At 42.1% G+C, this 23,280-nt stretch overlaps 1 protein-coding gene across 6 annotated transcripts in view; it reads right to left on the bottom strand.

Annotated features, from left to right (window-relative positions):
- The window catches only part of LOC109906651 (parathyroid hormone 2 receptor), a 38,016-nt gene that overhangs the window by 10,859 nt on the left and 3,877 nt on the right, over positions 1-23,280 (bottom strand). For 4 of the 6 annotated variants that reach the window (XM_031792322.1, XM_020504471.2, XM_031792324.1 and 1 more), the window contains exons 4-7: positions 16,151-16,261; positions 15,057-15,178; positions 14,650-14,747; positions 11,528-11,711 (exon numbers count right to left, since the gene is read on the bottom strand). In XM_031792322.1, the coding sequence (XP_031648182.1) occupies positions 11,528-11,711; positions 14,650-14,747; positions 15,057-15,178; positions 16,151-16,261 (515 nt within the window). The remainder of the gene's footprint in view (positions 1-11,527; positions 11,712-14,649; positions 14,748-15,056; positions 15,179-16,150; positions 16,262-23,280) is intronic. The other 2 variants (XM_031792323.1, XM_031792325.1) reach the window with 1 other exon arrangement.

The following is a 23,280-nucleotide window of genomic DNA, read 5'->3' as shown; positions in this document are numbered from 1 at the left end:
TCCCTGTTCGCCCATGACTGCGTGGCTGTGCACATCTCCAACTTAATCATCAAGTTTGCTTACGACACAACAGTGGTAGGCCTGATTACCAACAACGATGAGACAGTCTACAGGGAGGAGGTGAAGGCCCTGGCGGATTGGTGCCTAGAAAATAACCTCTCCATCAACGTCAACAAAACGAAGGAGCTGATCGTTGACTTCAGGAGAGAGCAGAGGGAGCCCGCCCCCATCCACATCGACAGTGCCGCAGTGGAGAAGGTGAAAAGCTTCAAGTTCCTCGCTGTACACATCACTGACAATTTGAAATGGTCCATCCACAGAGACAGACAGTTCTTCAGGAGGCTGGAGAAATTTGGCTTGGCCCCTAAGACCCTCAAACTTTTACAGATGCACCACTGAGAGCATCCAGTTGGGCTGTATCACCGCCTGGTACGGCAACTGCACCATCCACAACTGCAGGGCTTTCCAGAGGGTGCTACGGTCGGCCCAGCGCATCACCGGGAGCACACTGCCTGCCCTCCGAGACATCTACAGCACCCGGTGTCAGAGGAAGGCCAAGAAGATCATCAAGGACCTCAGCCACCTGAGCCACAGCCTGCTACCATCCAGAAGGTGAGGTCAGTACAGGTGCATCCAAGCTGGGACCGAGAGACTGAAAAACAGCTTCTATCTCAAGGCTATAGGACTGTTAAATAGTCACCACTAGCCGGCCTCCGCCCAGTCACTGTCACTAACCGGCTACCACCCGGTTACTCAACCCTGCACCTAGGAGGCTGATGCCCTATGTACAGTACATAGAAATTGAACACTGGTCACTTGAATAATGTTGACATACTGTTTTACCCACTTCATATGTATATACTGTCCTCTAGTCAAGGCCTATCCTATTTAACTATTGCTATACAAATACTATTCTATCTATATACTTTCCATAATGTCTATACATGTCATTATATACACACACTGAACAAAAATAAATGCAACATGCAATAATGTTACTGAGTTAGTTCATATAAGGAAATCAGTCAACTGAAATAACTTCATTAGGCTCTAATCTATGGATTTCACATGACTGGTAAATCAGATATGCATCTATTGGTCACAGATACCGTTAAAATAAAAGTAGGGGCGTGGATCAGAAAACTAGTCAGTATCTGGTGTGACCACCATTTGCTTCATGCAGCGCGACACATCTCCTTCGCATAGAGTTGATCAGGCTGTTGATTGTGGCCTGTGTAATGTTCTCCCACTCCTCTTCAATGGCTGTGCGAAGGAGAACTAAAAGACGCTGACGTACACATCGATCCTGAGCATCCCAAACATACTCAATGGGTGACATGTCTGGTGAGTATGCAGGCCATGGAAGAACTGGGTCGTTTTCAGCTTTCAGGAATGATGTACAGATCCTTGCGACATGGGGGCGTGCATTACCATGCTAAAACATGAGGTAATACCGGCGGATGAATGGCACGACAATGGGCCTCAGTATCTTGTCACTATATCTTTGCACATTAAAATTGCCATCGATAAAATGAAATTGTGTTCATTATCTGTAGCTTATGCTTGCCCATACCATAACCCCACCACTAACATGGAGAACTCTGTTCACAACCTTGACATCAGCAAACCGCTCACACACCCAAAGCCATACACGCTGTCTGCCATCTGCCCGGTACAGTTAAAACATGGATTCATCCGTGAAGAGCACACTTCTCCAGCGTGCCAGTGTCCATCGAAGGTGAGCATTTACCCACTGAAGTTGGTTACGACGCCAAACTGCAGTAAGGTCAAGACCTTGGTGAGGATGACGAGCACGCAGATGAGCTTCCCTGAGATGGTTTCTGACAGTTTGTGTAGAAATTCTTCAGTTGTGCAAACCCACAGTTTCATCAGGTGTCTGGTTGGCTGGTCTCAGACTATCCCACAGGTGAAGAAACCTGATGTAGAGGTCCTGGGCTGGCGTGGTTACACGTGGTCTGCGGTTGTTAGGCTGGTTGGACATACTGCCAAAATCTCAAAAACGACGTTGGAGGTGGCATATGGTAGAGAAATTAACATTGAATTCTCTGGCAACAGCTCTGGTGGACACTCCTGTAGTCATCATGCCAAGTGCCCCTGTGTAATGATCATGCTATTTAATCAGCTTCTTGATATGCCACAGGTGGATGGATTATCTTGGCAAAGGAGAAATGCTCACTAACAGAGATGTAAACAAATTTGTGCACAACATTTGAGAGAAATAAGCTTTTTTGTGTGTATGGAAAACTTCTGAGATCTTTAATTCAGCTCATGAAACATGGGACCAACACTTTACATGTTGCATTTATATTTATGTTCAGTGTATATATATATATATATATATATATATATATATATATATATATATCACACACACACACACACACTGCCTTCGGAAAGTATTCAGACCCCTTGACTTTTTCCACATTTTGTAAGGTTACACCCTTATTCTAAAATTGATTAAAAAAGAATACATTCTAAACACAATACCTCATAAATCGGAACGCAAAAACAAGTTTAGAAATGTTTACAATTTTATAAAACTGAAATATGAAATTAACATACACTACCGTTCCAATGTTTGGGGTCACTTAGAAAAGTCCTTGTTTTTGAAAGAAAAGCACATTTTTTGTCCATTAAAATAACATCAAATTGATCCAACATACAGTGTAGACATTGTTAATGTTGTAAATTTCACGAAGATTGGTATACGTCTGTGAACGTCTGACGTCATTTCCGGTCACAACTTGCAGGCTTGTTTTCGAGTTGCTGTGCGTTTTGTTGCCAACCTGTTTTGCTACCTGACAACTTTACGGTTTTCACTTTTTAATTACCGTTCATATATTTATTTATTTTTTCCTCAACTTTTTCACTCCGGACGCTTTATCTGGACACGATTCGTCAGGACCTCCAACAGCCGAAGCTAAGTAGTAACATTAACATGATGCCTTCTAATTGCAGCCGCTGTACTCGCCTTACGGCGAGGATAGCTGTGCTGCAAGCCCAGCTTCAGACGCAATCGTTAGGCAAGGGTAATTTCAGTGTAGGAAAGGATGAAACAGCGTCTGTGGCACCAGTAAGTACAGATAGTAGTGTAAATCCCCTGGCACAGTCCCCGCAGCCGGACAACTTTCTCACGGTTTCTGGAAGGAAATGCTGTAGGAACGCTCAACCGGTGTCGCTCATTCAGCCGACAGAAACTTTCAACCGGTTTTCCCCATTAAGCAGCGGGTCGGAGTCAGAGGCCGATTCTTCTCTGGTCTCTACTCCTCCCGTTACGGGGTCTGAGACGCCGAAGCTTCCCACCATTAGCTCTGACAAATTGAAAACTCTAGTCATTGGCGACTCCATTACCCGCAGTATTAGACTTAAAGCGAATCATCCAGCGATCATACACTGTTTACCCGGGGGCAGGGCTACCGACGTTAAGGCTAATCTGAAGATGGTGCTGGCTAAAGCTAAAACTGGCGAGTGTAGAGAGTATAGAGATATTGTTATCCACGTCGGCACCAACGATGTTAGGATGAAACAGTCAGAAATCACCAAGCGCAACATAGCTTCTGCGTGCATATCAGCTAGAAAGATGTGTCGGCATCGAGTAATTGTCTCTGGCCCCCTCCCAGTTAGGGGGAGTGATGAGCTCTACAGCAGAGTCTCACAACTCAATCGCTGGTTGAAAACTGTTTTCTGCCCCTCCCAAAAGTTAGAATTTGTAGATAATTGGCCCTCTTTCTGGGACTCACCCACAAACAGGACCAAGCCTGACCTGCTGAGGAGTGACGGACTCCATCCTAGCTGGAGGGGTGCTCTCATCTTATCTACCAACATAGACAGGGCTCTAACTCCTCTAGCTCCACAATGAAATAGGGTGCAGGCCAGGCAGCAGGATGTTAGCCAGCCTGCCAGCATAGTGGAGTCTGCCATTAGCACAGTCAGTGTAGTCAGCTCAGCTATCACCATTGAGACCGTGTCTGTGCCTCGACCTAGGTTGGGCAAAACTAAACATGGCGGTGTTCGCCTTAGCAATCTCACTAGGATAAAGACCACCTCCATTCCTGTCATTACTGAAAGAGATCATGATACCTCACATCTCAAAATAGGGCTACTTAATGTTAGATCCCTTACTTCAAAGGCAATTATAGTCAATGAACTAATCACTGATCATAATCTTGATGTGATTGGCCTGACTGAAACATGGCTTAAGCCTGATGAATTTACTGTTTTAAATGAGGCCTCACCTCCTGGCTACACTAGTGACCATATCCCCCGTGCATCCCGCAAAGGCGGAGGTGTTGCTAACATTTACGATAGCAAATTTCAATTTACAAAAAAAAAAATGACATTTTCGTCTTTTGAGCTTCTAGTCATGAAATCTATGCAGCCTACTCAATCACTTTTTATAGCTACTGTTTACAGGCCTCCTGGGCCATATACAGCGTTTCTCACTGAGTTCCCTGAATTCCTATCGGACCTTGTAGTCATAGCAGATAATATTCTAATCTTTGGTGACTTTAATATTCACATGGAAAAGTCCACAGACCCACTCCAAAAGGCTTTCGGAGCCATCATCGACTCAGTGGGTTTTGTCCAACATGTCTCTGGACCCACTCACTGTCACAGTCATACGCTGGACCTAGTTTTGTCCCATGGAATAAATGTGGTGGATCTTAATGTTTTTCCTCATAATCCTGGACTATCGGACCACCATTTTATTACGTTTGCAATTGCAACAAATAATCTGCTTAGACCCCAACCAAGGAACATCAAAAGTCGTGCTATAAATTCACAGACAACACAAAGATTCCTTGATGCCCTTCCAGACTCCCTCTGCCTACCCAAGGACGCCAGAGGACAAAAATCAGTTAACCACCTAACTGAGGATCTCAATTTAACCTTGCGCAATACCCTAGATGCAGTTGCACCCCTAAAAACTAAAACAAATTCTCATAAGAAACTAGCTCCCTGGTACACAGAAAATACCCGAGCTCTGAAGCAAGCTTCCAGAAAATTGGAACGGAAATGGCGCCACACCAAACTGGAAGTCTTCCGACTAGCTTGGAAGGACGGTACCGTGCAGTACCGTAGAGCCCTTACTGCTGCTCGATCATCCTATTTTTCTAACTTAATTGAGGAAAATAAGAACAATCCGAAATTCCTTTTTAATACTGTCGCAAAGCTAACTAAAAAGCAGCATTCCCCAAGAGAGGATGACTTTCACTTTAGCAGTGATAAATTCATGAACTTCTTTGAGGAAAAGATTATGATTATTAGAAAGCAAATTACGGACTCCTCTTTAAACCTGCGTATTCCTCCAAACCTCAGTTGTCCTGAGTCTGCACAACTCTGCCAGGACCTAGGATCAAGAGAGACGCTCAAGTGTTTTAGTACTATATCTCTTGACACAATGATGAAAATAATCATGGCCTCTAAACCTTCAAGCTGCATACTGGACCCTATTCCAACTAAACTACTGAAAGAGCTGCTTCCTGTGCTTGGCCCTCCTATGTTGAACATAATAAACGGCTCTCTATCCACTGGATGTGTACCAAACTCACTAAAAGTGGCAGTAATAAAGCCTCTCTTGAAAAAGCCAAACCTTGACCCAGAAAATATAAAAAACTATCGGCCTATATCGAATCTTCCATTCCTCTCAAAAATTTTAGAGAAGGCTGTTGCGCAGCAACTCACTGCCTTCCTGAAGACAAACAATGTATACGAAATGCTTCAGTCTGGTTTTAGACCCCATCATAGCACTGAGACGGCACTTGTGAAGGTGGTAAATGACATTTTAATGGCATCGGACCGAGGCTCTGCATCTGTCCTCGTGCTCCTAGACCTTAGTGCTGCTTTTGATACCATCGATCACCACATTCTTTTGGAGAGATTGGAAACCCAAATTGGTCTACACGGACATGTTCTGGCCTGGTTTAGATCTTATCTGTCGGAAAGATATCAGTTTGTCTCTGTGAATGGTTTGTCCTCTGACAAATCAACTGTAAATTTCGGTGTTCCTCAAGGTTCCGTTTTAGGACCACTATTGTTTTCACTATATATTTTACCTCTTGGGGATGTTATTCGAAAACATAATGTAAACTTTCACTGCTATGCGGATGACACACAGCTGTACATTTCAATGAAACATGGTGAAGCCCCAAAATTGCCCTCGCTAGAAGCATGTGTTTCAGACATAAGGAAGTGGATGGCTGCAAACTTTCTACTATTAAACTCGGACAAAACAGAGATGCTTGTTCTAGGTCCCAAGAAACAAAGAGATCTTCTGTTGAATCTGACAATTAATCTTAATGGTTGTACAGTCGTCTCAAATAAAACTGTGAAGGACCTCGGCGTTACTCTGGACCCTGATCTCTCTTTTGAAGAACATATCAAGACCATTTCGAGGACAGCTTTTTTCCATCTACGTAACATTGCAAAAATCAGAAACTTTCTGTCCAAAAATGATGCAGAAAAATTAATCCATGCTTTTGTTACTTCTAGGTTAGACTACTGCAATGCTCTATTTTCCGGCTACCCGGATAAAGCACTAAATAAACTTCAGTTAGTGCTAAATATGGCTGCTAGAATCCTGACTAGAACCAAAAAAATTGATCATATTACTCCAGTGCTAGCCTCTCTACACTGGCTTCCTGTCAAAGCAAGGGCTGATTTCAAGGTTTTACTGCTAACCTACAAAGCATTACATGGGCTTGCTCCTACCTATCTCTCTAATTTGGTCCTGCCGTACATACCTACACGTACGCTACGGTCACAAGACGCAGGCCTCCTAATTGTCCCTAGAATTTCTAAGAAAACAGCTGGAGGCAGGGCTTTCTCCTATAGAGCTCAATTTTTATGGAACGGTCTGCCTACCCATGTCAGAGACGCAAACTCGGTCTCAACCTTTAAGTCTTTACTGAAGACTCATCTCTTCAGTGGGTCATATGATTGAGTGTAGTCTGGCCCAGGAGTGGGAAGGTGAACGGAAAGGCTCTGGAGCAACGAACCGCCCTTGCTGTCTCTGCCTGGCCTGTTCCCCTCTTTCCACCGGGATTCTCTGCCTCTAACCCTATTACAGGGGCTGAGTCACTGGCTTGCTGGGGCTCTCTCATGCCATCCCTGGAGGGGGTGCGTCACCTGAGTGGGTTGATTCACTGTTGTGGTCATCCTGTCTGGGTTGGCGCCCCCCCCCCTTGGGTTGTGCCGTGGCGGAGATCTTTGTGGGCTATACTCAGCCTTGTCTCAGGATGGTAAGTTGGTGGTTGAAGATATCCCTCTAGTGGTGTGGGGGCTGTGCTTTGGCAAAGTGGGTGGGGTTATATCCTTCCTGTTTGGCCCTGTCCGGGGGTGTCCTCGGATGGGGCCACAGTGTCTCCTGACCCCTCCTGTCTCAGCCTCCAGTATTTATGCTGCAGTAGTTTATGTGTCGGGGGGCTGGGGTCAGTTTGTTATATCTGGAGTACTTCTCCTGTCCTATTCGGTGTCCTGTGTGAATCTAAGTGTGCGTTCTCTAATTCTCTCCTTCTCTCTTTCGGAGGACCTGAGCCCTAGGACCATGCCCCAGGACTACCTGACATGATGACTCCTTGCTGTCCCCAGTCCACCTGGCCATGCTGCTGTTCCAGTTTCAACTGACCTGAGCCCTAGGACCATGCCCCAGGACTACCTGACATGATGACTCCTTGCTGTCCCCAGTCCACCTGGCCATGCTGCTGCTCCAGTTTCAACTTCCACCTGACTGTGCTGCTGCTCCAGTTTCAACTGTTCTGCCTTATTATTATTCGACCATGCTGGTCATTTATGAACATTTGAACATCTTGGCCATGTTCTGTTATAATCTCCACCCGGCACAGCCAGAAGAGGACTGGCCACCCCACATAGCCTGGTTCCACTCTAGGTTTCTTCCTAGGTATTGGCCTTTCTAGGGAGTTTTTCCTAGCCACCGTGCTTCTACACCTGCATTGCTTGCTGTTTGGGGTTTTAGGCTGGGTTTCTGTACAGCACTTTGAGATATCAGCTGATGTACGAAGGGCTATATAAATAAATTTGATTTGATTTTGATTTGAAATGACTATTGTAGCTGGAAACGGCTGATCTTTTATGGAATATCTACATAAGCATACAGAGGCCCATTTTCAGCAACCATCACTCCTGTGTTCCAATGGCAATTTGTGTTAGCTAATCCAAGTGTATCATTTGAAAAGGCTAATTGATCATTAGAAAACCCTTTTGCAATTATGTTAGCACAGCAGAAAACTGTTGTGCTGATTTAGAAGCAATAAAACTGGCCTTCTTTAGACTAGTTGAATATCTGGAGCATCAGCATTCGTGGGTTCGATTACAGGTTCAAAATGTCCAGAAACAAATAACTTTCTTCTGAAACTTGTCAGTCTATTCTTGTTCTGAGAAATGGCTATTCCATGCGAGAAATTGCCAAGAAACTGAAGATCTCGTACAGCCCTGTGTACTACTCCCTTCACAGAACAGCGCAAACTGGCCCTAACCAGAATAGAAAGAGTGGGAGGCCCCGGTGCACTACTGAGCAAGAGGACAAGTACATTTGTGTCTAGTTTGAGAAACAGATGCCTCAGAAGTCCTCAACTGGCAGCTTCATTAAATAGTACCCGCAAAGGCCTCCCAAGTGGCACAGTGATCTAAGGTGTGCAACTAGAGATTCTGGGTTCGAGCCCAGGCTCAGTCGCAGCCGGCCGCGACCAGGAGACCCATGGGCGGCGCACAATTGGCCCAGCGTCGTCCGGGTTAGGGGAAGGTTTGCCCGGCAGGGATGTCCTTGTCCCATCGCGCACTAGTGACTCCTGTGGCTGTGCAGGTGCAGTGCATGCTGACACGGTCGCCAGGTGTACGGTGTTTCCTCCGACATATTGGTGCGGCTGGCTTCCGGGTTAAGTGGGCATTGTGTCAAGAAGCAGTGCGGCTTGGTTGGGTTTCGGAGGACGCGCGGCTCTCGACCTTCGCCTCTCCTGAGCCCGTACGGGAGTTGCAGCGATGAGACAAGACTGTAACCACCAATTGGATACCACGAAATTGGAGTAAAATAAAAATGAAAATAATAATAATAGTACCTGCAAAACACCAGTCTCAAATGTCAACAGTGAAGAGGCTGCTGATCTTCTAGGCAGAGTTGCAAAGAAAAAGCAATTTCTCAGACTGGCCAATAAAAATGAAATATTAAGATGGGCAAAAGAACACAGACACTGGGCAGAGGAAGGTTGGAAAAAAGCTATGGAGAGACGAATCTAAGTTTGAGGTGTTCAGATCACAAAGAAGAACATTCGTGAGACGCAGAAAACATGAAGATGCTCGAGGAGTGCTTGACGCCATCTGTCAAGCATGGTGAAGGCAATGTGATGGTCTGGGGGTGCTTTGGTGGTGGTGAAGTGGGAGATTTGTACAGGGTAAAAGGGATCTTGAAGAAGGAAGGCTATTCCTCCATTTTTCAACGCCATGCCCATTCCCTGTGGACGGCACTTGGACAATTTCCTCCTACAACAGAACAATGACCCAAAGCACAGCTCCAAACTATGCAATAACTATTTAGGGAAGAAGCAGTCAGCTGGTATTCTGTCTATAATTGAGTGGCCAGCACAGTCACCGGATCTCAACCCTATTGAGCTGTTGTCGGAGCAACTTGACCGTATGGTACGTAAGAAGTGCCCATCAAGGCAATCCAACTTGTGGGAGGTGCTTCAGGAAGCAATGGGGTAAAATCTCTTCAGATTATCTCAATAAATTGACAACTAGAATGTCAAAGGTCTGCAAGGCTGTAATTGCAAATGGAGAATTCTTTGGTGAAAGCAAAGTTTGAAGGACACAATTATTAATTAAATTAAAGTGACCCCAAACTTGAAAATGGTAGTGTAAGTATTCAGACCCTTTACTCAGTACTTTGTTGAAGCAATTACAGCCTCGAGTCACACCTGTATTTGGGGAGTTTCTCCCATTCTTTTCTGCAGATCCTCTCAAGCTTTGTCAGGCTGGATGGGGAGAATTGCTGCACAGTTATTTTCAGGTCTCTCCAGAGGTGTTCGATCGGGTTCAAGTCCCAGCTCTGGCTGGACCACTCAAGGACATTCAGAGACTTGTCCCGAAACAACTCTTGTGTTGTCTTGGCTGTGTGCTTAGGGTCGTTGACCTGTTGGAAGGTGAACCTTCTGAAGGTGAACCTGGAGCAGGTTTTCATCAAGAATCTGTCTGTACTTTTCTCCGTTCATCTTTGCCTCGATCCTGACTACTCTCCCTGTCCCTGCTGCTGAAAAACTCTCCCACAGCATGATGCTGCCACCACCATGCTTCACCATAGGGATGGTGCCAGGTTTCCTCCAGACTTTGATGCATGGCATTCAGGCCAAAGAGTTCAATCTTGGTTTTGTCAGACCAGAGAATCTTGTTTCTCATGGTTTAAGAGTCTTTAGGTGCCATTTGGCAAACTCCAAGCGGGCTGTCATGTGCATTTTACTCAGGAGTGGCTTCCATCTGACCACTCTACAATAAAGGCTTGATTGGTGGAGTGCTGCAGAGATGGTTGTCCTTCTGGAAGGTTCTCCCATCTCCACAGAGGAACTCTAGAGCACTGTCAGAGTAACCATCGGGTTCTTGGTCACCTCCCTGACCCTTCTCCCTTGATTGCTAAGTTTGGCCAGGCGGCCTGGTGGTTCCAAACTTCTTCCATTTAAGAATGATGGAGGCCACTGTGATCTTGTGGACCTTCAACACTGCAGACTTTTTTTGGTACCCTTCCCCAGATCTGTGCCATGACACGATCCTGTCTTGGAGTTCTACGGACAATTCCTTGGTTTCTTGCTCTGATATGCGCTGTCAACTGTGGGACCTTATATAGACAGGTGTATGCCTTTCCAAATCATGTCCAGCCATTTGAATCTACCACAGGGGGACTCCAATCAAGTTGTAGAAACATCTTAAGGATAATCAATGGATGCACCTGAGCTCAATTTCAAGTCTCATATCAAAGGGTCTGAATACTTATGTAAATGTGATATTTCAGTTTTTTATTTTTTTATAAAAATGTGCAAAAATGTATATTATGTGTGCAGATTGCTGATGCATTTAAAAATATATATTTGTTTTAGAATAAGGCTGTAACGTAACCAAATGTAGAAATGGTCAAGGTGTATGAATACCTGCCAAAGGGACTGTATATTTATACTCTGGACTCATTGATCATCCTAATATTTCTTAATTCTGTTCTTTTACTTTTAAAATGTGTGTGTATTGTTGTGTATTGTTATATATTACTACACTATTGGAGCTAGGAACACAAGCATTTCGCTACACCCACAATAACATCTGGCTAAATACATGTATGCGATCAATAACATTTTATGTAATTTAGATTTTCAATGTCTTGTATTCGATGTGTATTTATCGACCCCCCCATATGTTGTGCTGCTGACACTTGAGAGCAAGCTTTTAAGTGCATTTCATACAACAAACAAACTGACCTTGCAGTTGAAGGGAAGAACATTACTGTACTCACAAACTGGGATTTGTCAAGAGGCTTAGCAGAGATGGTCTTGTAGTTGTCCATGAGCGCTGTGTCAAATTCCTGCAGACCTCCGTTGGTGTGGACCACCTTGTCTTTGACAAAGATGCTGACAGCACGCAGCACGAAGGACATGAACATGTGCATGTGGATGTAGTTCCTAGTGCAGTGGAGGCGTCTGCATGGCAGGCAGACAGACAGAGGTAAAACACTTAAGGCTCAACAATCAATATATTCAATCAATGAAATACATTTTATAAAACCCCTTTACATCAGTAGTTGTCACAAAGTGCTTTACCCAGCCTAAACCCCAAAGAGCAAGCAAAGCAGTAGCAAAAGGACAGTGGCTAAGAAGAACTACCTAGAAGGAAGAAACCTAGGTCGAAACCGAGAAATTCTAGGCATCTACATTTTTGTTTTTGGCATTTAAACCTAGTTTATTGTGTTGAGAGGAATTTAGAAATGTACTTTTAATACATATACCGTATGAAGCCAAACTGCATTGAGTAACCTGAATTGAATAAAATAACCTGAATTGAGTAAAATACACTAAATTCCAGTTTTTAAAATCAAAATGGTTCCCCACAATCAGTTTCCTCAGACCATTTGAGTTAGGTTTACAGTGTACTGTGTTTTTGTGTTTTTGAATTTAAACTTTATTTAACTAGTTAAGAACAAATTCTTATTTACAATGACGGCTTACACTGGTCAAACCCGGACAACGCTGGGCCAATTGTGCACTGCCCTATGGGACTCCCAACACAGCCGGTTGTGATACAGCCTAGATTCAAACCAGGGTGTCTGTAGTGCCTTAGACCGCTGAGCCACTTGGGAAATACTGAGGGAAGATGCTTGAGAGTAATACTTCCTTTTCTAATTGCATTCATGATATTTGCCAGGTCGCAATTGTAAATGAGAACTTGTTCTCAACTTGCCTACCTGGTTAAATAAAGGTTAAATAAAATAAATATTGACAACTCATAATGAAAAGCACTGATATGTTGGATTCACGTCTCCAACTCAACCAAGAATCAAAGTTAAAGAATAGGCCAAAATCTAGTCGAATAAATTTGATTTAGTCCTATTCTTTAACTTGTACAAAACGTGTTTTCCTCTGTTATTAGGGAATTATGGCAGTCCTATTCTTTAACTTGTACAAAACGTGTTTTCCTCTGTTATTAGGGAATTATGGCAGTCCTATTCTTTAATTTGTACAAAACGTGTTTTCCTCTGTTATTAGGGAATTATGGCAGTCCTATTCTTTAACTTGTACAAAACGTGTTTTCCTCTGTTATTAGGGAATTATGGCAGTCCTATTCTTTAACTTGTACAAAACGTGTTTTCCTCTGTTATTAGGGAATTATGGCAGTCCTATTCTTTAACTTGTACAAAACGTGTTTTCCTCTGTTATTAGGGAATTATGGCAGTCCTATTCTTTAACTTGTACAAAGCGTGTTTTCCTCTGTTATTAGGGAATTATGGCAGTCCTATTCTTTAACTTTGATTCTTGGTTGAGTTGGAGACATGAATCCAACAAATCAATATTTAATATGTAGACAAACTGGAATTAAGGCCAGACTAAGTCAGTGGCACAAAATATACATCTCATTAAATGTTGATATGTGGTTGTGTTGACAACCAAACACAATTCAGTTTTGCAATACAGTAAATAGCCTGTTAACTTTTCGACAAGTTAAAAAATTATATGTTGGATTCACGTCTCCAACTACTCCCACCCCCCTCAAATTAAGAATAGGATTAAGCCAGTGGCTCAGATGAAACTATCCAAGAATTAGATATCCTTTAAAATGTTGACATTTGGCTGAGTTGTCAACCAAACACAATTACAATTCAATAATCATTTTGTAATACAGCAAACAGCCTAAAGTTAAGGCTCTTACAAACTAATGTAACAGTGTTAATTCAACCTTAAAATGAGTCACACATCCATGACCAAATGTTGAGGTTAGCCTACTGTAACTATAAATGTCTTCTTATGTAATCAAAGAAAGTGTGCATGTTCAAGATAGCATACAAAGGTCGCAGGTCTGTGCAGATCTTTACAATTTCTATAATAACCTGTGGAGAATATTGAACAGCATTGATCACTTGCACTATGTACTTTTAATGTAATCTCATATGTAATCCAGGTCATTTGGTTGTGCTATTTGATTCATTTTTATTTTGTTTATTTTTATTTCACCAGGTAGGCCAGTTGAGAACAAGTTCTCATTTACAACTGTGACCTGGCCAAGATAAAGCAAAGCAGTGCGACAAAAACAACAACACAGAGTTACACATAAACAAACGCACAGTCAATAACACAATAGAAAAATCTATGTACAGTGTGTGTAAATGTAGAAGAGTAGGGAGGTAAGGCAATAAATAGGCCATAGAGGCGAAATAATTACAATTTAGCATTAACACTGGAGTGAGAGATGTGCAGATGATGATGTGCAAGTAGAGATACTGGGGTGCAAAAGAGCAAGAAGATAACAATATGGGGATGAGGTAGTTGGGTGTGCAATTTACAGATTGGCTGTGTGCAGGTACAGTAAGCTGCTCTGACAGCTGATGCTTAAAGTTAGAGAGAGAGACATGTCTCCAGCTTCAGTGATTTTTGCAATTTGTTGCATGAAGCACAGTAATAACACATTAAGTTGTTGTATAAATATAAAATATGACATTGTATTCCCAATTGAATTTCGTGGTGCTTTTAAATGGTTGAAAGTTGCCATATATCCACATTGAAATGGCATGCTGTACCCAGTTAGTCTTCAGGTAATGCATTTTTTTTTATCTTGGAGATGGCATTTCCCAGAGAATTTGGAGACGAGTCAAGATGATTAGGCAGGATATTTATCTTTACTTGTTTGCTGTTTTTGGAAAATGGTGATGAACAGATGAGGCCTACTGCTATATGACCTCAGTGGCATTTACACAGGTGGATAGAGCACCAAAAACGTGTCATTGAAGAGAACACTGATACTAGGGAACATGTCTGTTCTGCAATGGTCTATGGCTGAAAGGAAATGACTGGTATAAGAATTAAAAATAAAAACAATTTGTAAACTTCTGGAGAAAGGACCAATTGTTGGGACACAAGGCTGTCTTACCTGAAGTAGCCTATGATGACAATGGCCCCTAGAAGAGAGATGAAGGACAGTGCATATCCAATGGTGTACATGACGTACAGCCGGTCAAAGAAGTCCTGCTAGAGACAAATGGATATCTTACAGGCCTGCTCAAAACAAATCCAATTTCATTTGCCACATACACACGGTTAGCAGATGTTAATGCGAGTGTAGTGAAATGCTCGTGCATCTAACAAGCTACACTGTTTACACCGGCAAAAATGTAGGCGTCTAGCATAAGCTTAAAACCTACCGTTTTCCCAACGCCCCAGTGTAGCTACGCTGTTAGCGTGAGTCAGAGCAACTCAAGTATTGTCATGAGTCAAGTCTGCAACCACAACAATGTTAATTGGCATTTTTGGCGTGACTGAAGTGGTGATTGGGATTACCTTTTCCTCCTCTTGACCAGGTAAAAGGAATCTCAAGCAGTCGGAATAATTGGACCACGTTCGGTTCAACCCCTCCACAGAAACCCAGGAACCGTTGACGTCACACTTCCTGTATGCATGACCTGGACACACACGGTCTGGTCATTTACATTGCAACATACAGGTAACCGCCAAAACAAAAGGAAACAGTAACTTAAAGCATCTTAATAGGGCGTTGGGCCACCACGAGCCAGAACAGCTTCAAAGCAAACTTGGAATGGATTCTACAAGTGTCTGGAACTCTATTGGAGGGACCATTCTTCAAAAATAAATTATATAATTTGTTGTTTTGTTTGTGGTGGAAAACGCTGCCTCAGGCGCCGCTCCAGAATCTCCCATAAGTGTTCAATTGGAATGAGATCTCGTGACTGAGACGGCCATGGGATATGGTTTACGTCGTTTCCATGCTCATCAAACAATTCAATACGTTAAATCCATTACATGTACATTGCTTGGGATGCTGGCCCATGTTGACTCAACTGTTTTCCACAGTTGTGTCAAGTTGGCTGGATGTCCTGGACTATTTTTGACACACGGGAAACTGTTGAGCGTAAATAACCCAGCAGCGTTGCAGTTCTTGACACAAACCGGTGCGCCTGGCACCTAGTACCATACCCCGTTCAAAGCCACTTACAATTTTTGGCTTGCCCGTTCACCCTCTGAATGGCACACATACACAATCCAGGTCTCAATTGTCTCAAGGCTTTAAAATCCTTCTTTAACCGGTCTCCTGCCATTCATCTACACTGACTGAAGTGGATTTAACAAGTTACATCAATAAGGTATCATAGCTTTCCCCTGGATTCACCTGATCATGGAAAGAGCAGGTGTTCCTAATGCTTTGTATACTCAGTGTATATTCTTCAAGAATCAATGGGTGTCTACCATTAATGTCCAAAAATTTATATAGCAACTAAATATTCTAGCTTTAAGGTAAAGTGTAAACAAAAATTTCTTTCAACAAAAAAAAGGCAAACTTTTGCACCTAGCGCAAACGCTTAGTAAATCTGTCTCCATGAGTATAGTAAGTGTGTTGCCTATCTATACCCCAATACCTTGATGGTTGAAGTCGTAGATGTAGCTGGGGCAGGGGACCTTGGTTAGCACTCCGGTGGATCCCTGGGGCCAACAGATAAGACCATCCCAGCCAGGGGGACAGAGATCATCTGGACACGTAGTGGGAAAAGGGAGTAAGGTAATGTTAGTGGTGGGCATCAATACTGATCATTTTATATGATATTGGTTTATTTGCATTTGATATCAATATATGGACGGCATATTATGACATTGGATTAACCTTCCTGTTAACTTGCACTATTATGTAAAAACCCATACTGTACATGACTGTTCCTGCATGAACAAACCCCTCTCATAGACCTTCTCACAGGCTCTCAACTTAGTGATTTAATTGTCTGATTATGGGCCAATTCGTGGTGAATGGACTTATTTAAACTGTAGTTTTAACGTTCACATGTGGTCCAATGAGCAATCAGAAAGCACTTGTCTGGACTTCACAGAGCCGTGGAGGTGAAAAGGAAAGTAAAAAGAATGTTTTTATAAAACCAATATATACAGTAGGGAGAACAAGTATTTGATACACTGCCGATTTTGCAGGTTTTCCTACTTACAAAGCATGTAGAGGTCTGTAATTTTTATCATAGGTACACTTCAACTGTGAGAGACGGAATCTAAAACAAAAATCCAGAAAATCACATTGTATGATTTGTAAGTAATTAATTGGCATTTTATTGCATGACATAAGTATTTGATCACCTACCAACTAGTAAGAATTCCGGCTCTCAAAGACCTGTTAGTTTTTCTTTAAGAAGCCCTCCTGTTCTCCACTCATTACCTGTATTACCTGCACCTGTTTGAACTCGTTACCTGTATAAAAGACACCTGTCCACACACTCAATCAAACACACTCCAACCTCTCCACAATGGCCAAGACCAGAGAGCTGTGTAAGGACATCAGGGGTAAATTGTAGACCTGCACAAGGCTGGGATGGGCTACAGGACAATAGGCAAGCAGCTTGGTGAGAAGGCAACAACTGTTGGCGCAATTATTAGAAAATGGAAGAAGTTCAAGATGACGGTCAATTTTCTTTATTATTTCAAAACCTTTATTTAACTAGGCAAGTCAGTTAAGAACAAATTCTTATTTTCAATGACGGCCTAGGAACAGTGGGTTAACTGCCTGTTCAGGGGCAGAACGACAGATTTGTACCTTGTCAGCTCTGGGGTTTGAACTTGCCACCTTCCGGTTACCACTAGGCTACCCTGCCGCCCCAATCACCCTCGGTCTGGGGCTCCATGGCAAGATCTCACCTCCTGGGGCATCAATGATCATGAGGAAGGTGAGGGATCAGCCCAGAACTACACGGCAGGACCTGGTCAATGACCTGAAGAGAGCTGGGACCACAGTCTCAAAGAAAACCATTAGTAACACACTACGCCGTCATGGATTAAAATCCTGCAGCGTACGCAAGGTCACCCTGCTCAAGCCAGCGCATGTCCAGGCCCATCTGAAGTTTGCCAATGACCATCTGGATGATCCAGAGGAGGAATGGGAGAAGGTCATGTGGTCTGATGAGACAAAAATTGTGCTTTTTGGTCTACACTCCACTCGCCGTTGTTTCGCCTTGTTTGGAGGAAGAAGAAGGATGAGTACAACCCCAAGAACACCATCCCAACCGTGAAGCATGGAGGTGGAAACATCATTCTTTGAGGATGCTTTTCTGCAAAGGGGACAGGATAACTGCACCGTATTGAGGGGAGGATGGATGGGGCCATGTATCGCGAGATCTTGGCCAACAACCTCCTTCCCTCAGTAAGAGCATTGAAGATGGGTCGTGGCTGGGTCTTCCAGCATGACAACGACCCGAAACACACAGCCAGGGCAACTAAGGAGTGGCTCCTTAAGAAGCATCTCAAGGTCCTGGAGTGGCCTAGCCAGTCTCCAGACCTGAACCCAATAGAAAATCTTTGGAGGGAGCTGAAAGTCCGTATTTTCCAGCGACAGCCACGAAACCTGAAGGATCTAGAGAAGATCTGTATGGAGGAGTGGGCCAAAATCCCTGCTGCAGTGTGTGCAAACCTGGTCAAGAACTACAGGAAACGTATGATCTCTGTAATTGCAAACAAATGTTTCTGTACCAAATATCAAATACTTATGTCATGCAATAAAATGCAAACTAATTACTTAAAAATCATACAATGTGATTTTCTGGATTTTTGTTTTAGAATCCGTCTCTCACAGTTGAAGTGTACCTATAATAAAAATTACAGACCTCTACATGCTTTGTAAGTAGGAAAACCTGCAAAATCGGCAGTGTATCAAATACTTGTTCTCCCCACTGTATATATCATATAAAAAAAATTCAAGTGATATTAGTATGGATTTTCCATATTAGTGCCATCACTAGATAATATACTATGGTGATATGCCAAATATGTAACATTTACTGACATATTGCCATTATACGTCAAATCTTCACAATCACAAACGTCAATATGTGTGATGTATATATTTGACGCTTTTACGTTCATAAGTGACATTATTTGGACATTGTGTTGGAGGGTATTGTCATCAAGGGAACGGAGGCTCCCAGGCCAAATCCCATGGACACTCCTTCAGATAAATCTGAATTTAAAAGAAATCACTGCTATGGAACTCGAGGCATTATCATTGAAAGGTTTCATTGACTTGTTGCTTTTGTGCCTGTCCATGGTATGTGCTGGTAATCCTGCGGACACTGGATATTGATCCACTCAATTTAAGAAAGGGCAAATATCCAGCAGCGTGCACTCAGTCCACATCAATTTCATCAATGAAACAAGTTCAAGAAGGATCAACATACTAAAACTCGGCTCCAAGGAGAAAAAAAAATGTCTTCCACTATGTCTATTTAAACTTCCTTGATTAAACACATTTCTAATATGAATCTATATTCCACGATGAGAGGGTGAGATGGGAAGACAAAGCTTATGAGTCACTCATTAGCAACAAGTGCAAGAACATTGCTCATAGTCATTACAGCTATATATACTATCTGTCCACCAGATGAGTAGGCTAGTGGGAGAGCACTATGAGTAATAGGTTGTCGCCTTTTGTCAGCTAGCCCTCCCGATGGTTCAGTGAAACAAGTGACTAGGTTGGGTGTGCATCCCAAATGGCACCCTGTTCCCTTTATAGTGCACTACCTTTAGTGCCATTTGGGACGTGACCTGAGACTGAGTAATAAAGACCTAAGTGGGAGAGAAAATAAGAAGCAATCCAGGTCTAAAGAGAAGTGGATATTTGTATGCTTCAGTGTCTCAGCTGCAGTAGCCTTCCTATGCGTATATTGTCATACTTCATTATCTCAGAGCCAAATTGGATCTGATTATAGCTGGCTTGAGTCACATTATCATTTGAGACATCAACGCATGTTGTATCGATTTAAACTGACAGACAGGAAATGTGCCATATTGGGGTTTGGAACCCACTTGCCAGGTCAACACATGTGCGGACAGTGTGAAAGACAAAGTGGAACTGACAGTGTTTTAACTACTTTGAAGATATGAAACAAACAGACAATCATAATATCAGTCAAAAATATCAAATTCCCAGTTTATAGTTTATAGTTGATGAGGTTTTACAAATAGGTTCTATTTTACTCAAAATTCCATGACGTAAAGTAAGGAATTGTTGGAAGAATAAATGGATGTGGTTCAATGCATGATTAATATCCTTTACCAATACATTTCTTGGTGGTCCAAAAGATATTGCTATCAGGTTGTAAATCACAGATGGCCTGGTACATTTGCTGCCTCCACCCATTTGGGATGCAGTGTTTCAGTTTCAGTGACCCAATATTTTGACAAAAACGGACAACTGTAAGGCTGGAAATGTCAAATACAATCAAACTAGCAAGGACAATGATCACAAGTTAGTCATAATGTGGCTAATTGGCTAGCGCATGTGTCAAGCAAGGCCCACAGCCCAAATAGGACACACAAGCGAGTATAAATTAGTTGAGACATCTACTTTATGAAATTATTGCCTGATGTGCCCTGAATCTGTGAATTCAACTTCAATTGTGCTGCTTTCATGTGTCCCGTTTACAACGTACAGCAGAGAGAAAGTGAAGTGTAGGACTCATGCACCAGTCCTTGCTAGGCTACTAAAATGTTGCAGCCTGGCTTCGGTTTTTAAAGCTTGACAATGAATAACCAAAAAACAAAACACCGTGCAAAGAAGAAACATGTTGGACAGATACAGAAACATTTGAGCAGTAGCCTAGGCTGGCTACTCAAACACAATACATTTTGAGTGCACCATACATTTGTTATGCTGCATTCAACAGCACTGGTGATTGATGCAGTGCAAAAAAAATGAATGTCATGTCGTTGGAGGAGTGAGTGAGTGACCAACTTTTTCCCTCGTGTCGTTTTTCGGTGACTACATCTAGGAGATGCAGGTGTCATTTGGTTAGATAGCAGGAAATGTGAATCACTTGAATGACTGTTACCCACAGTTAGCATATCTCTTTGTCAATAAAATCTAATGTATCTGTTATAGTCCCAAAAAGTACAACTACACTCTTAGCATTTTTCCCCCTATCTACAACCTAAAAGGGCTCTTCGGCTGTTCCCATAAGAGGATGCTTTGAGTAACCCTTTTTGATTCCTTGTAGACACAAAGGGTTCTGCATGGAACCCAAAAGAGTTCTACCTGGAACCAAAAAAGGTTCTCCTGTGCCTATGGGGACAGCCAAAGAACCATTTCGTAATATTTTTTTCTACGAGTGTACACTAAATCAAGCACAACTCGAACATTGTCATGCATATACTTGACCAGGGTCTGGATACAACACCTCTTACAACAAAGATTATGCTTACATAATCCCATGACATTAAGTGAACATGTTTGGCCAATTGTAAAGAAGAAGCTCATCTCCACACACTACAGTATATTAGCACTGGTTTTCTTAAAACACTTACGGGAGATTACATAAACCTGCGTGTTAAAATATTCAGGATTCAAACAAAAAACCCACAAGATTTACGTGTAGATTAGTTGATGTCTCGTTGTTACCGTGTTTGACAGCTGCTTCTGGTTCTCTATTCCCACCACAATTAAATAATGACCTATAAGAGCATTGACAATCATAAGGCTTGTAGCCTAATGAATGAATGTAAAATACTTATTGTAATAATTGAGTCTATATCATACAACTGTTTCATGTCAACATAATTATAATATAATTTGTGCAATTTTAATTAATTTTATTAGAATACGACGCCTTTTGATTAAAATAAATATTAACATAATCAGGATAGGCTTGATTTAAATTACAATTTTAAACATGGACAATGTTCAGAAATATTGTACTTTTCTCTCTTAAAATGTCCATAACCCTACTGTATTAAACCAAGTTAAAATGAATGGATTACATAAATTAGAAGCAAATATTTTGTTTTATACTCATGTACACCAACATGAGTTTTCAATACATAATGTGTATGGAAAAATGCCACTGTAGATTTGTCATGGTAAATGAGAAAATACTTTATTTCAGATGTATAGAATGATTCTCAAATACTGTAGATACAGCCATCCTTAGGCTGCTCAATTACCATCTTTGAAGTTAACAGCGACCCTGTTACCACCAAGGGAGTGGTAATATGATGGCTAATAATGGTTGCAACTGAGATCAGGTGTGTGGGTGATCTTAGCTCGTATTGATGGTTTAACGAGAGAACACCTGGCAGTAATACGGTGGCCAATAATGGTTAGAATTGGACCGTTGTCTTTAAAGGGACAATCTCGGAATAAAACAACAGAGCTATATAATTGCTATATATCATCAATTTAAAGGCTCAAATGGGTGAACCAATCACAGAATGCCCCGTCATTTAAAATTGAAAAGAGAACGCAATCTTATAGGGGACCGCAAGATCATTTAGATCTGGATTAAGTTATCTGGAAAAACCAAATACACCACTGATTGAGGGGAAGTGGGGTTATACAATTTTGTAAATGTTTATTTATTTTACTCTAATGAAAAGGCAGCATATCATTTAGCCAATAAGTTGTTTCATTGATGTCATTTTGGTAACACTTTATTTTATTAAGGGTCCACAATAAACCATTTATATGGCATTTATAAAAAATTATGTGATTAGTAAAGTCATTTTTCAGTCCCTAATCTAAAGTGAGCACTATTTATACTTTTTAAATACCTTATAAATGTTTTCAGAGACCAGTGTAATTTCCTACAAAAAAGATGCATGCCATTGGTAAACATTCCAGCAGTACCTGGTGTTGGATTCAAAATGTTGAACATTGAGATATTAAATAGAATGATAGAGAAGAAGCATAGAATATTAGGAGTGAAAGAGACTGGGGTTTTATGTCTGAAGTTAATGGTTCTCTGTAGAAAGCCAGATGGCGTTGGAATGTGTTGGGGTACGGGAGGAGAGCACTGAATTGATACAGGAAAGACAGATGTACATCTGTGGATTAGGTGAAGGAGGGGTTGAGGTCAGGAGGTGAGGTCAGATGCAGCTGAAGGGAGTAATAAGGGTTTAATATCCTGTTACTCTTTTCCTGTAGAACCATAAAATGAAATTATTGGAGAGAAGGAGGAGTGTCTTATGTGGGATATATATATATCTGTGATGTGAGAAATGTTTGGTTGTTTGAATTACAGCTGTACAGAACCTTTGGACATAATTAAGCTTTGTTAGCTTCTCTAGTGTCCATGTGTTATTTACTCTGAAAAATAAGAACCAAACACTGGTAAAAGAATGAGCACGAAAGACAGAATGTTTACAAACATATGTGGACACCCCATCAAATTAGTGGATTTGGCTATTTCAGCTGCCCGGGTCAACTGTAAGTGCTCTTATTGTGAAGTGGAAATGTCTAAGAGCAACATTAGCTCAGCCACGAAGTGGTAGGCCACACAAGCTCACAGAACGGGACAGCCGAGTGCTGAAGCGTGTAGCACGTAACAATCCTCTGTCCTCGGTTGCAACACTCACTACCGAGATCCAAACTGCCTCTGGAAGCAACGTCAGCACAAGAACTGTTTGTGGAACCGCACCCAAGCCTAAGATCACCACGCGCAATGCCAAGCGTCAGCTGGAGTGATGTAAAGCTCACCGCCATTGGACTCTGGAGCAGTAAAAATGCAAT

The sequence above is a fragment of the Oncorhynchus kisutch genome, linkage group LG16 (genome assembly GCF_002021735.2).
Source record: "Oncorhynchus kisutch isolate 150728-3 linkage group LG16, Okis_V2, whole genome shotgun sequence".
Taxonomy (NCBI): domain Eukaryota; kingdom Metazoa; phylum Chordata; class Actinopteri; order Salmoniformes; family Salmonidae; genus Oncorhynchus; species Oncorhynchus kisutch.
This window is presented reverse-complemented; position numbering and strand designations above follow the sequence as displayed.